General features: G+C 48.0%; 1 protein-coding gene across 1 annotated transcript in view; it reads left to right on the plus strand.

The window, feature by feature from the left end:
• Positions 1–7,015, plus strand: part of LOC110472627 (gamma-aminobutyric acid receptor subunit gamma-4) — a 35,875-nt gene extending 28,860 nt beyond the window's left edge. The window contains exons 8-9 of the mRNA XM_021534474.3: positions 823–1,025; positions 2,114–7,015. Of these exons, the coding sequence (XP_021390149.1) occupies positions 823–1,025; positions 2,114–2,407 (497 nt within the window). The 3' untranslated portion in view covers positions 2,408–7,015. The remainder of the gene's footprint in view (positions 1–822; positions 1,026–2,113) is intronic.
• The last annotated feature ends 6,783 nt before the right edge of the window (positions 7,016–13,798 follow it).

Genomic DNA, 13,798 nt, shown 5'->3' on the forward strand with positions numbered 1-13,798 from the left:
GAAGGAGTACAGGGACACTGCCCAGTTGTGTAGGGATGGGGCTCGGGATGCAGAAGATACTAACACAGGCTTCTCCGGGTTTGCCAGCCGGGAAAGGAAGATCAAAGCAAGTTGAATACAACTGGCAAACTAGTTAAACAAGGATGAGAAGGAGGCTGAGGTACTTTTTTGCCTCAGTCTTCACTGGCAGCCTCTCTCCCCACATTCCACAGTGGGTGGACTGCAAGACAGGGACTGGAGCAGCAAAGTCCCTCTCATTGCAAGAGAAGATCAGCTTTGAGACCACTTGAAGAACCCAAACATCCATAAGTCTATGGGACCTAACAAGATAGATCTCAGTGCATGTTTGATGTGGTTTCCAAGCCACTCTCCATGATACTTGAAAAGTCATGGTAGTAACCAGAAAAGGGGAAACATTGCACCCATTTTTTCAAAGGGTAGAAAGGAGGACCCCAGGAACTACAGACCTGTCAGACCTCTGTGCCTGGGAAGATCATGGAACAGATCCTTCTAGAAGGTGTGATGAGGCACATGGAGGACAGGAGGTGAGGGAAGCCCTGCCTGACCAACCCAGCCTCATGTAGAGTCTTGAGTTTCCTGCTCGTTTACCAGTCCACATTGATGATCTGTGTGATCACACACTTTTGAACATCTTTTTCATAGAGCGTTGTCAAAGGGTTCCTCAAGACCAGAGTCTGAGTAGAGCCAAAATGGGGCCAGGAAATCAGAGCAGAGGGAAAATGGGGTGTTCTGAGGCGTGGATGTGTGTAGAAGACAGATGTATTCCTTGTCAGAACTTGAGCCAGCTGTCTTCTCTCTTAGGTATCACAACTGTGCTCACCATGACCACCCTGAGCACCATTTCCCGCAAGCACCTCCCCCGTGTTTCCTACATCACAGCCATGGACCTCTTTGTCTCTGTGTGCTTCATCTTCGTCTTCGCTGCTCTCATGGAGTACGCCACGCTCAACTATCTGGTGGGAAACAAGAAACCACTGGAGCACAGCCACAGGAGAGCCAGGCTGGTAGGTCAGAGGGGCCAGCAGAGGTGGGTGCTGTTACAACCCCAAACTATATAGAGATATCCTTCCTGAGCCTGCATTGGAAACTGCTGATGTGGTTTTAGGGCCTGACCCACACTGAGTTCACCCAGTCTTCAGACCACTCTGTGTGCTGGGTCTGAGAGGTGAGACACAACCAGAAAAAGCAGCTGAGGCTCCCTCCAAACAAGGAAGCTCCTGTCAGAGCCAGGTGTCCTGTTCTGATAAGCTCTCTTCAGAATTGCTGCAGAGCTTATCAGAACAGTTTGGGATGACTCACATGACTGAATGTAAATGCCACTTTAAGACACTTGTATCAGTTTGATCTCTGGATTACAGAAGTATCTTAGGTCACAGAGATGCAGAAACTGACTTTTCTTTGTAGTCTCAGAAGACCTCCTGAGTGTGAGGATAGTGAGCCCACGGTGGTCATCATTCTCTTAATCCTCATCCTTTATCATGAGATCTGCCCTAGCTCTTGGCAGGTACTTCTGACACATGAGCTGAAAGAGGCCTCTGACCTGGGGCAGAACCGAAACAGAAAAAGACATATCTCTTCTGGGCCAGGCTCATTTCCCAGCACATCCCCCCCACCCTCCTATCCCAGGGTGGACAGAGCTCTTCCATGAGGCTCATGATGGGCCACATACAGCCTCTCCCCAGCTCTTCTCCAGTAACAGGCAGCAGGCAGCAGACACGTCTGGGCTGTGTGCTGTGTCTTCAGCTGAGCTCAGGGAAACGAGGGAAGAGGCCAGAACAGATCCAGCAGGTCGTGTTTCTGCACTGACTGTTATTGGCACAGATGGGCAATCAGTGCAATCAGACCTTTGCTGAGCAGGGCTGTGCCCTGGGGTGCCAGGGAGAACACTCACAGTCATGCAGGGAGCTGCCAGTTCCCCAAACATGGTGATTCACAACCAGGTGCAGAGACTGGGGATGATCAGTCATACCCCTCCACTGAACTGCACATCAGATCATGATCTGATCTCTTGCCAGCTGGGTGGGGGCAGGTGTCCAGAACATGTTTTGTTGCCTTTTCCTCCCCTTTAACCTGCCTGCCTCTCCCCTCGCAGCCACCTGCAGGTGCACAGGTGATGCCAACCTTCACCACCATCAACATCAACCACATCATGCACTGGCCCCCGGAGATAGAGGAGGATGAGGATGACGAGCCTGGCTCCCCGTGCCTGGAGGGGAAAGAGTGTGAGAGGTTCTTCTGCTGCATCGAGGACTGTCAGACAGGAATGTGGCGGGAGGGGAGGGTCCGCATCCACATATCCCGCCTGGACTCCTACTCCCGTGTCTTCTTCCCCACCGCCTTCCTGCTCTTCAACATCGTCTACTGGATCGCCTATCTCTATCTCTAGCCCTTCTTCATCCTCAGCTGGAATGGACAGGGCACCAGCAAGAGGGGCTTCTCAAGGAGCACAGAGAACAGCATCTCTCCTGTTGTAGTCAGCTGTCAGTCTGAGCAACCCGACATGGTGATTCCCTCTTCTGCTCTCTCATCTCTTCTGAGAAGAACAAAACAGCTTTTTTTTTTAGCCTTCTAACATATCTTTTTAGAGAATCTACCCTTCCCCAGTCAACCCTCTCTCCAACACCACCAGCATTGTACTCCTTGTAAGATTACCCAAAAACATCCTATTCCCATCTCAAGCATTAGGGATTTTGTCAAAAAAAGAAACAAACCTTAATGCATTTCATTTTTCCATCCTACTTCAAAATTTCAAGGGAAGTGATGGCAAATGGGAGTTTTCTGCACAGTTATTAAGACTGCAAAGAAATAAAATTTATCTTACGACTTCTGCACCACTTCAACCAGAGCAGACTTTGTGGACTGCTAGAAGCTCGGAAAGGTCAGAAGGAAATAGTGTGGAAAAGGACAGCAGTGCAGCTTTTCCCACAGTAGCTGGGTTTGGCTGAAACATTTTGGGCCTGCCCAGACATCTGATGGTGGCACTGAGGAGGATGGAGTTGCTGCAAGCCGCCCCCAGCTCCCTGCAGAGTGTCTCAGAAGCATTCCTCACGGATCACTCCAGGACAGCCACCCACTGAGGCACTGCTGACTCCCGTCCCACGGCGATGAGGAGCACTTCCCAGGCTGGAAGGGCCCTCCTGCCTTCCAGAGCAGACTCTTCAGGGCCCACAGTGACACTTCTGCTGTGTGACCAGGACTCGGAGCAGGCTTTGCAGTTGGGCATAGCCAAAAGAAGGGGGAAGACCCTGTGAGAAGGGCCAGAAGAAGCCTCCTGAGCCTGTTGTGAGGCAGTTCTCTTTGGCCTGTCTCACATGGGCTGTGAATCACAGCGGGACAGTGCTGTCCCATGCAGTGACACTCGTTGATGCCATCAGATCAGTGTTGGGTGGTCGGTGCCAACCTGCGGAAGGGGTGTAGGAAAGGGAACACACAGCTTCCAGTGCATTCCTGCAGCTCAGATGTGTTCCCTTCTTTATTTTTCCCATAATTGCAGAAAACAAGAGTTTTCACTCTAAGTGATGACCCCTCCCGGTTGCCATCATCACTTGGCCTGTTTCCTCACAAAATCGGGACGTGGAGTGAGGTGTCCTTGATGGATTTTAAGAAGGACAAATGTAGTGAGATGGTCCCATCTTAAAGAGATGGAGAAATGCATAACACAGTTTCAGCTGGGGAGAAACTGCTTGATAAAGAAGAGGAAACTCAGGCCCAAGGTCCATAATGTGTCAACTGGCTGCCTCCCCATTTACACCAGCTGCTGATGCAGCCCACAGCATGACTGTGAAAAGCAGTGGGCCATTAATAGTTACTTACTGTGTAAATTAGAAACAAAAAAGATCTTTTTTTAAAAACAGCATGTTTTAGAAAAAAATTAGGACTTTAAAGGCTTGTCGGGAGAAGAAAGCCGGCATGGCTGCAGAGGAAAAGTTAGGAAAAGCTGGCTCACAGAACAGCTAACAGAGGCAGGAGGTTTTACGTATTCTTGGAGAGCAATTTGGTCTGGTTTAAAGACCGATTTTGACATTGTTAAATCTGATCTGAATAATGAAGTGTCATGTTTAATTCATTCCCAAATGCAGCCTTACCTGGGTTCCAGATGAACAGCTAGAGCATCTTATTAAGTATACAATAGTACAACACTCAGCTAAGTATAACCTAATGGGGTCAGACCAGCAGAGCTCTGAACGGGGAAATTGTGCCTGTCTAACCTGTTACAGTTCTTTTAAAATACCAAGGAAGAGATAAAGGTTACTCAGAAGCATAATTTGCTTAGCTCCTCCGACAGCTTTTGAAAGGGAGGAAAGAAATTGTGGCGGGCGGTTCTAACTGAGGAAATTGATTTAGCAAAAGAATTATTAAGGAGGTTCTAATTAGAGGAAATTAACTGGGGGGGGGGAAGAATTGTTAAGGAGGCTCTAATTAGAGGAAATTAATGTTTAGAGAGAAAGACACAGAGAGGGAGAAGTCTAAGAAAAGAATCAAAACAACTTGCAGACAAGGGAAGCTGCTGGGTGACAGTGCCGACTCCCAGCCAAGCTGGCTGATGTTCTGCTCCCAGTAGCAAAGTGTTATTAGATGTAGCAACAGAAAAACCTCCTATGACTCAGCCCTACACCGACAGGGAGCTGGATTAAACAGGGTCCTGTGATCTCTTTGGGGAGCCAAAAGGAAAGTGCATCTTAGATTAAAAGTGGCTCACACTAGAGACTGAGTGAAGCACGGCCTCGCATTTGGGAAGGAGCTGTCGGGGCTGTGTGGGAGGGGACGCCCCGGTGGCAAGCCAGGGTCTATGCCAGATGCCTCCTCGACAGGATGGTGGCTTGAAAGGTGTGCAGGCTGCGCTGAGCACAGGGAGCAAAATGTGGAAGGGGAGCAGCTGAGAAAGGGAGGGTGGAAGGGAAAAATGAACAGCCCTGCGCAATGGAGCCCCAACAGCTGCAATCTGCTGTAGCTTCAAAGCTCTCGGTGAACACATATGATTGTCATGGGCACTGGAGAACAGACTTCAGCCCCCAGAGCAGCAACTTGTTGAAATTAGACCTTTTACAAAATCAGCCAGGAGAGAAACAGGGTGTACGAAAACCTAAGAGGACAAAGTAGACTTGAAAGATTGTAAGATTTCACCAAAAAAAAAGATAAAGCCAACACACACCTAGGTAATTTAACCAATGATGGAGGATTTGACAGAGGAAAATAGTCTAGCGTGGGCTGCAGCACAAGGAAGCTTATTACTAAGGCTGGGGAAGGAGGAGGGAGGGGGCTTTTTGGCTTAGGGAAGTCTGTGCCCATCATCCATAGCACAATAAATAAAGGCATGCACATATTCAATCATGTTTTTAATTTTCTATAGTATCAAAAAAAAAAAAAAAAAAAGGGGTAAGCTAAGAAAAGCCAAAAAGAAAAATCTGCCATTCTTTTGGAATTACTTTGCAAGGCTCCAGCTTACTTGTAAAATGGTTTTCCAGCTGTCAGGAGGGAGCTCAGAGATGTCCAGTAGTTGTGAGCTGCCCTGCTCAGCATGGCCCTGGGAGTGGAGCCCTTCCATGCCCTCCTAGGCTGGCATTAGACACGGATCAAGCCATGGGGCTGAGCTGTGCTGCTCTGGGCAGGGAGGACAGCGGCACCAGGGCTGCTGCAAAGCACTCCGTGCTGTGCTGCCTCCTCCTCTCATGGAGGTTTCAACACCTCCCCTTCCCAGGAATTTGATGGAGGAGATTTATGCTGCCAGCCTCACCAGCCACGTGGGCACTGGGCATCCCTCACCTCCTGCCTCCCCTTCCCAGGGACCAGAAGTCCCATTCCCAGCCCTGCACATCCCCTTGCCTGGTGAAGGCAAACACACCCCAGGGCAGCAGGACTGGGGCAGTGACCTGTCCCTCTGTGCTGGGCACTGTGAGGCCACTCCTCAGCTCCTGGGGTCAGCTTTGGAAGGGGCTGGAGCACAAGCCTGATGAGGGGAAGCTGAGGGAGCTGGGAAAGGGGCTCAGCCTGGAGAAAGGGAGGCTCAGGGGAGACCTTACTGCTCTACAACTCCCTGACAGGGGGGTGTGATGTGGCGTGGGTCGGTGTCTTCTCCCAGATGACAAGAAACAGGATAAGAGAAAACATACTCTAGTTGTGCCAGGGCAGGTTTAGGTTGGATATTGGGGAAAACTTCATTGGAAGGGTGGGCAGGCTGTGGAACAGGCTGCCCAGGGAAGTGGTGGAGTCACCATCCCTGGGGCTGTTTAAAAGATGTGGAGATATGGCACCTGGGGAGATGGTTTAATGGAGTTCTTGGCAGTGTTAGATTTACATTTGGACACAATGATCATAAAAGGTCTTTTCCAACCTAAGTGATCTGTGATTCTATCACTCCACTAACCTCATATCTAATGATGGGGACTGGAAATTATGATCTCAGCATTCATGTCTTGTGGCCTTTGTTTGGAATATAAAAGGAAATCAGGAAAAAGGTTGATTTTTCATTTCTCTGCCTCAAATTCCTATTCTTCCCCTCCAAATTATGCCGCATAAGGAACCATTTTTAGCCTGTATGCTCTTCAGGACAGGGGTTTTTGTTACTGTGTGTTTGTACAGGGGCTGGCACTCTGGGGCTTGGTCCTTAACTGACATTTCTGGATGCTTCTTATTATACATAATAAACAACATTATACACTGCCCATCCTTACCACTGTCTAGCTACACCTTGTAAGAAGGGTAAAAATTGTCCCCTGCCCCTCTCATGATGGGGTTACTGGAGCTGGTTAATTTATTTATTTCCAGAGAAAACTATCTTGTTGGAAAGTAGGGAAAAATGTCACTGATATTTTTGATGGGTGGTGGGTAGTTTTGGGTTTATTGTTTTTCCTTAAGAAAGACAGAAGTTGCTTCAAGTCAGTGCTGCTCAGGAGCAGTCTCTGCCATTTAAAGTCAGTATTTGTAAAGCAGAAAGCCTTGCTTGTTCCCCTCAGTCTGCTGGCATTGTAAATAAAATAACTGATGTTTCCCCCAGTGTCTTGGGGTGGAGGGGGTTTGGCATTAATATTTGGTGGAGTTTATTTCTATATTTCCATTCATGCTGGTGACTTTTGGAGCTATCATAACCCAAAGGACAGCCCCAGCTCTGGAGAAGGCCTCGCTCAAGAGCCGCCCTCTTGTCCCTGAGCCCACACAGCCACATCTGCAGCACTTTAACCTTTTAATCATTTTATCCCCCTTTGTTCCCCACTTTTGAGTGCCAGTGGAGGTGATGTTATTTACCACTGAGGCACAGGGGGAAGGTGCTGCTTTCTGAGTGCCCTGGGGCAGAGCCCCTGGCTCGGCACCAGCCCACAAATGGAGCACCTCCACCTCTCCCTGGCACACCGTGTGTCCCTCCAAGATTTAGCAGCGCCCAAAATGTTAAAAACATGAGGTCATGAAGGGGGAGGGAAGGGGAGAAGGGAAAGTTATATTAAGTAGTTACTTTTTATATTCCTAATATACATTCATTATAATTTGTCTTCCTCTTAATGCATCGGATTTGTAGGCCTTGGGAAGATTGAATTTAAGGAGAATGAGAGTGGCTAGAAATGTTCCAAGCTGTGTGCCTCAGGGAGACAGGAACATTTCTGCCTGCATGGGATGGGAGAGGAGCTGCCTCCCCATCACCCAGAGGCACCCACAGCCTCTGGCAGCCCGTGCGGGGCAGGAGGTCCCTGCTCTGAAGGGCTGGGGTGGAACACGCCTCGTTCCCAGCCTTGCCATCAATCAAAGGGGTGAGGAAACCCAGGGGAAATACACAATTGCCTGCAGACCTCCAATTGTGAAAAAAAAAAAAAAAAAGAAAAAAGTTTTTTTTTTTAAAGGATTGTGCATGAGAAAATTGACTCAATTTCTGTCAGAAGGATTCTCAGGCCTTTCAGGTTGGTTTTCTGTTGCTGTTGATGCTTGACACGGTTTTGCCCCTCTCTACTTGTTTTTTTCCCTTTCTACCCACATCTTCAGAAAAAGCAAATACTAGAGTCTGGGCCCTCTCTGTCCCAGCCACACTTCTGTGACAGTGAGAACAATGCAGGATGGAGGAGCTGGGCAGCCTCAGCAGCTGCTCTGCACAGGTCGGCATAGCAACATCTCCAGGGAGAGCGCTCCATGGGGTAATTTCCATCCGCTTTAAAGCCCACTTGGGCTGCTGGAGTGGTATGAAAGGGACTCAGAAAAAGCCTGTTAATTAGGATTAGAAGCTTCAGGAACATCAAGCCACAGTGCTCTGAGCTGAGCCCTTTATCTAAGAGAACTCAAGGCTCTTGACTACCCCCTTCACAAGGCACAGCATACTGTGTGTCAAGGCAGGCAACTTTGAAATCAGATGGCAGAGCCATTTTTGAGGGAAGGGCCCTACCCTACCCTGGCTGCTGAATGGCTCTGCAGCCTCTCTCCTGTGTTCACACCACCTTTGCTGGGCTCAAGAGGCACAGACCCATCTTATCAACACCAGTTGAATGTGGTGTGAAACCCACAGGGCGTGTGCTGGGTGCCCCTGGGTGAGGTTTTGGGATGATGCACATGCCATGAATGTCTGAAGATCCCCAAGAGAAGGTGGACAGGAGGTGGCAGCCATGGGTGTCACCATGCTCTTTCATGGACTCCTCAGGAAAAGAAGGCAGGGACATTTTCACAGCTCCTGGGATATGACTTTTATTCAGCTGCCATAAGGTTCCTGCCTTTCATCATTCTGCTGCATGAAAGGCCCAAGGAAGGTGATAAGTCTGTAAAAATGAAACCCATCTTTGCAGCCGCCTTTATCACACACATAGGCAAAAACAGGCTGCAGGGAAAGGTTGAGTCATTGCCAGGCTGCCATTGGGCTGATTTGCATCTCTGGAGTGTTACTGACCTTGACAAACCTCCTCGGGAACTTTTGCTGCCACCTCCCCTTGCCAAATGTGTGGTGAAACACAGATGTCTCCCTCACATTATTCTGCTTCTCTGGGTGTTCTCATCTCCTCAGGGTAAAACACTACCTGAATCAGAGATGAGCTGAAGGCAGAACTGCCCATCTGGGACTGGAGTACCAGTTTCCTGCTATACATCCCTATTCCTGGAGAAATAACTTTAGGTCTGGTCAAAAAATACCCGTGGCAGCAATTCAGTCCTTCACTGCAAGGACTGAATTCAGTGCTTCACTTCAAGGACTGAATCTTCAACTGCAATCTGGTTTTCAAGATGATGCAGCCCAGGCCTGCTGGCAGCCACACTCTCAGCTGTGCCCATCACAAAGGAAAAAGTCCTTTGCCATATAGACTGCTGGACCAGGTTCAGGCAGCTCTGAAACATATTTTAAGGCAGAAAGGGGCCTATAGTGTCCTCCCATACTAGCCACAGAAAATCCCAGTAACCTCTAACCTCAAAGAATATATATATATATATATATATATATATATATATATATATATATCAGCAGAGCCTCACCAGGCCAGAAAGATAGGGAATCTCTGCCCAAGAGTTTACAGTCAGCATCTTGAAAATGCTCAGTATCTGCTGTGGTCCTTGCCATGAGGACATTCCATGAGGACATCCTTCACCAACCAGCCCCTCTGTCACAGCCAGACCTCCCCAGCATCCAACAGAGATCAGGAGCTCAGGAAAGGAAGTCAAGACAACCTGTGAGAAGGAAAAGCTGTACTAAGGATTTGTAGTGAGCCAGAACTGTCACAACTCAAAATAACAGGTACAATAACAATTCTAGGTGACTGAATTTCTTGAGTATGATCACACATTGGCCAAAGAGGTAGGAACACAGAACTGAAGAATAGTTTGGGTTAGGAGGAATCTTTGAATTCAATCTAATCCAACCTCCCTGCAATGAGCAGGGAAATGTTCATCTAGATCAGATTGCTCAGAGCCTCAGAACCTGACCTTGGATTTCTCAGAGATGGGGCTTCTACCTGAGCAGCCTATGCCAGGTTTTCACCACTCTCATTATATTAAAAAAAAAAATTGTCCTTGTGTCCAGGCTGAACTTACCATCTTTTAGTTTAAAGCCATTACTCCTTGTCCCATTTTGGCACTAAGCCAAAGAGCAGAAGGAACTGCACAGCCCCTGTAGCCCCTCTGCCCAGCACCACTGGGATATTAAAGCCTAACAGCCGAGTGGAGGAACATGCTGAGTTCACTCAGGCATTTCTCATTAGTTTCCCGTGACTTCTCAATATCCTGCTACTCAATATATTAATCTGGCAGCAAATTAGAGATGAGGGGAAAACGTCTCTCCCTAAGTCATCCAGAGAACACAAAACGACGAAGCAAAATCATAACAGACAGGGAAACGTCTTGTGAGTCATCATCTTCCCTCCTTCTCTCCTTCCCTCCTTCCCTCCTTCCCCTCTCCTTTTGCAGCACTGCTGATAGACCCAGCACTGCTGATTGCTCCATGAAGCCTGGAACCAGAAGGTACCATTCCTGCTTTTTTTGCTTTCATTTCACATAAGAGAAGGAAGAAAGCAGCAACTGGATCTTTGTGTCTCTCTAGTTCAGACACTTTGTACATGCTCTGCTGAGATTGATGGCCCAGTTATGCCAAATCCATGACATAAATTAACTGTCCCTTTCCCATCATGCCCAGTAAGAGCTTACCCACCCACCATCCCCAAAAAAGAAACACCAAACCAACAAAAGAAACAACCCAAACACATGGATTCATCAAAGAGAACACCAGAGCTGTTGTGATCAGTGCAGAACAATCCAGGGGTGCTACACATAAAAGGCAGGAAAATGGTCTCATGTCTGTAGAACAAAGAAAATGTTTTTGTCAAATCTTCAGCTCTGTGTGTTCAAACTGCAAGGCAATTTCTGTGGCATTGGTTTTGCTGTATCCTACCATATATTTCAAATTATAGCTTGATCATCAACTTTCACTGTTCAAAAAGAAAGATAAAAATTTGCTGTAGGCTGCTGTATTTTAAAGAACCATTTATGATTTTTTTGGTCAAATTTTCAGAACAAATACATTTGTCCTTGAGATGCTTTTTATTTGATCTGCATTGATATTCACAAAGTAACCCACTTCTCCCTGGCTGAAGGGACTGAAATGTTTGCGACAGACTTCAGATAAGCCATTAATAAATGTTGCTGGGTTTAGGGGTTATAGGGTCACCATTCCTTGTGGACCTATAGGTGGCCAACATTCCTACAGTATTCAGGGCCTGAATTCAAATTTGCTGCCAGTGTACATGTATATAGTAAGGGAAAACCTTGGCAGGTTGAAACTATCCCCATTTTTCATTAGTTAAAGCAATAGAAATCTCTAGCTTGGAACTCTTGGAATCCAAAAGTGAAGAAAACTGAGTCCACATACACCATCCCACCTGTGAAAAGAGGGACGAAGAGAAGTGAGGTCTTGGCATGGCACTGTAAGAAGGGATGAACTCAGCTCATCCCTGGAGTCTGCCACCTCCTTTCTGCTCTGTGACTCCTTACACTGAGGCTGCTGTCCTTGCAAACTGCAAAATCTGTATTAAGTGATGTGCAAAAACCACCCAAAGACAGAGGAGGTTGATCACCCTGTTTGCTCCCTAAGCCACATCCAGACACAAAAACACTTTTTGACACCAGGTACCTCTTGCAGTGACAGCTTTCACCTGCTGATTGTCCCAGCTCCTCTCCAGGGGGGGTGGTTTTTCTGCTGAGTCTTGAAAATACCAAGCCAGGAGGAGAGACCTGGAGTGCTGGAGCTCTGGAGTATATGGCCATGCTGGCTTTTACCACCTTGGGCCAGCCAGAGGTCCAGGCTCTCCAGGAGCACTGTCCCAAGGGAGCAGAAATTCATTTGGCTGATGCATGAGCTTGCAGGAAGAAGGAAGAAAAGCAGGATGTGACTTCAGGAGAAGTTTTACTCCAAAAGGCAGCTGATGAATGCAGGTAAGGCACCTGACCTCACATGTAGTTCATGACTTTGGATGGAACAAGCATGGGGGAGGGGGGAAATATCCAAAAATAATATAGATTTTCGGCCACCTAAAAATGTATCAGAACAGAAACAACTTCTCACTGTGATCAGATTCTAGAGCAAAGCCAGAGCTCTCCTCAGAAGATCAGATTCTTTGTTGGTGGCCTAAAACAGCCTCTGTGAGGATAAAGCACCTCCCTTTCAAGGAATTAAAAAGCCTCCTGACCCCAAGCCACCCATAGCAGCTTGCTGTAACATTTCCCAGACCCAGGCCTGGCCCTACACAGGTCTCCTTCCCCAGCAGTCCTACTGTTCTCCCTCACTGACCCCAGAAAATGACATTATACTCATGCTGCATTCAGACATCCAGCTACAGATGACCCCTAAGGGGTCTCACATGAAGAGGAAATAAATAGACTGAGGCACTTTGCTTTTCCTCTATTCAGTCCAGGGCAGCCAGGACACAGCCAAGCTTTTCCTGAACCCTGAAATAAGAGAAGGTCCCTGGCAGGACCCACATCTCCTCATCTCAGGGATTGCTTCTTGTATGGGCAGATTATTATACTGCACATTTTATCTTAGCTATAACTGGAAAAAGTAATCACAGCAAATGCAACAGCTCAGAAGGAATCAGAGTAGGATTAGACATTCATATGAATAAGAATAGCTTCTGCACTTTGACTTGCTGTGATAAAAATAATAAGAACCTTGGTTTTCACACTCCAGGGCAGAAAAATGATCTCTGAACAAGGTGTTGGAAATAAATTCCCTCTCACAACAGTGGTCCTCAACTGCCCAGGCCACAGCACAGGATCTGGGGATGTGTGGTGTCTGGCTGGAAGCCCCTGGGCTTGTTCAGGAGCGGCTGCAGCCACAAGAGCATGAGATGGGTTGCAGTTATCAGAAGGAAATGAAGCAAGGCCATCGCTCCCTTTTCTCTTTGCATTTCCTTGCTAAATCCCAGTCCACACCAAATGAAGCCCAGTGAGTTTGTGCACTGGATTCCAGGGATCTCCTCACTTTCTCTGGCATGTTTCTCTGCAGAGATGGATCACTGCCACCCCTCGCCTCCTCCTCCCCCCGGGCCGAGCCCTTAAGTGGTAATGGCCTTAGCTGATTAATAAACTGGCTTGAGACTGCTGATCTCTTTGGACCATTAAACCTTTCCCCAGCGACTCCTCATTAATCCCTCCAAAAATCCTCCTAGATGAGGTTGTTGTTAGCACCATCAATCCTTTTTAAGGCCTCGGTTTGCAGCGGAAAGGAGCAGGGCAGTCCAGGAAAGGTGCATTTGTCAGGGGAGCCATCTGTTCCCGGGCTGCAGGCAGCTAAGGCACAGCTCAGTGCCTGCACCAGGTGAGGGCTGTCCCTGTGCAGCAGGCACCAGGCATCTGCAGGGGAAGGAAGGCCAGGAGCATTTTTTTCCTAATTGCAGCACCTTTGGCTGGGGCCAGAAGGCTCCAGCACACGTGGCTACCAATGAGTTCCTGCTGGTATCTGCAGAGATGCTGTCCTGACTTGTAAGATCAGCATGTATTCTATTGCCGTCTGTTGGAGGTTGGGCAGCTTTCTTGTCTCTCCCAAGAACAAAGTCTCCCTCTGGGGAGATATCTTCTGTTAATGGGCTATTGAATGGCTCACTGCATGACTGGTAAAGTTACATCATCCCATGGTGAGATGCTCCACCCACAGGGAGGAGCCAAGCAGCCCTACCTGCATAAAATCAGCATTTTTTGGGACATCAGAGCAGCCCTTCACTGGATTCCCAGAGGAGCAGCTTCTTCTCTGCTGGATTCCCAGAGGAAGACCAGGGTCATCTATTCCATCACCAGACCTTCAGAGAAAACTATGCCCTTCTACAGACCACCT

The sequence above is a fragment of the Lonchura striata genome, chromosome 4A (assembly GCF_050655825.1).
Source record: "Lonchura striata isolate lonStrDom1 chromosome 4A, ASM5065582v1, whole genome shotgun sequence".
Classification (NCBI taxonomy): domain Eukaryota; kingdom Metazoa; phylum Chordata; class Aves; order Passeriformes; family Estrildidae; genus Lonchura; species Lonchura striata.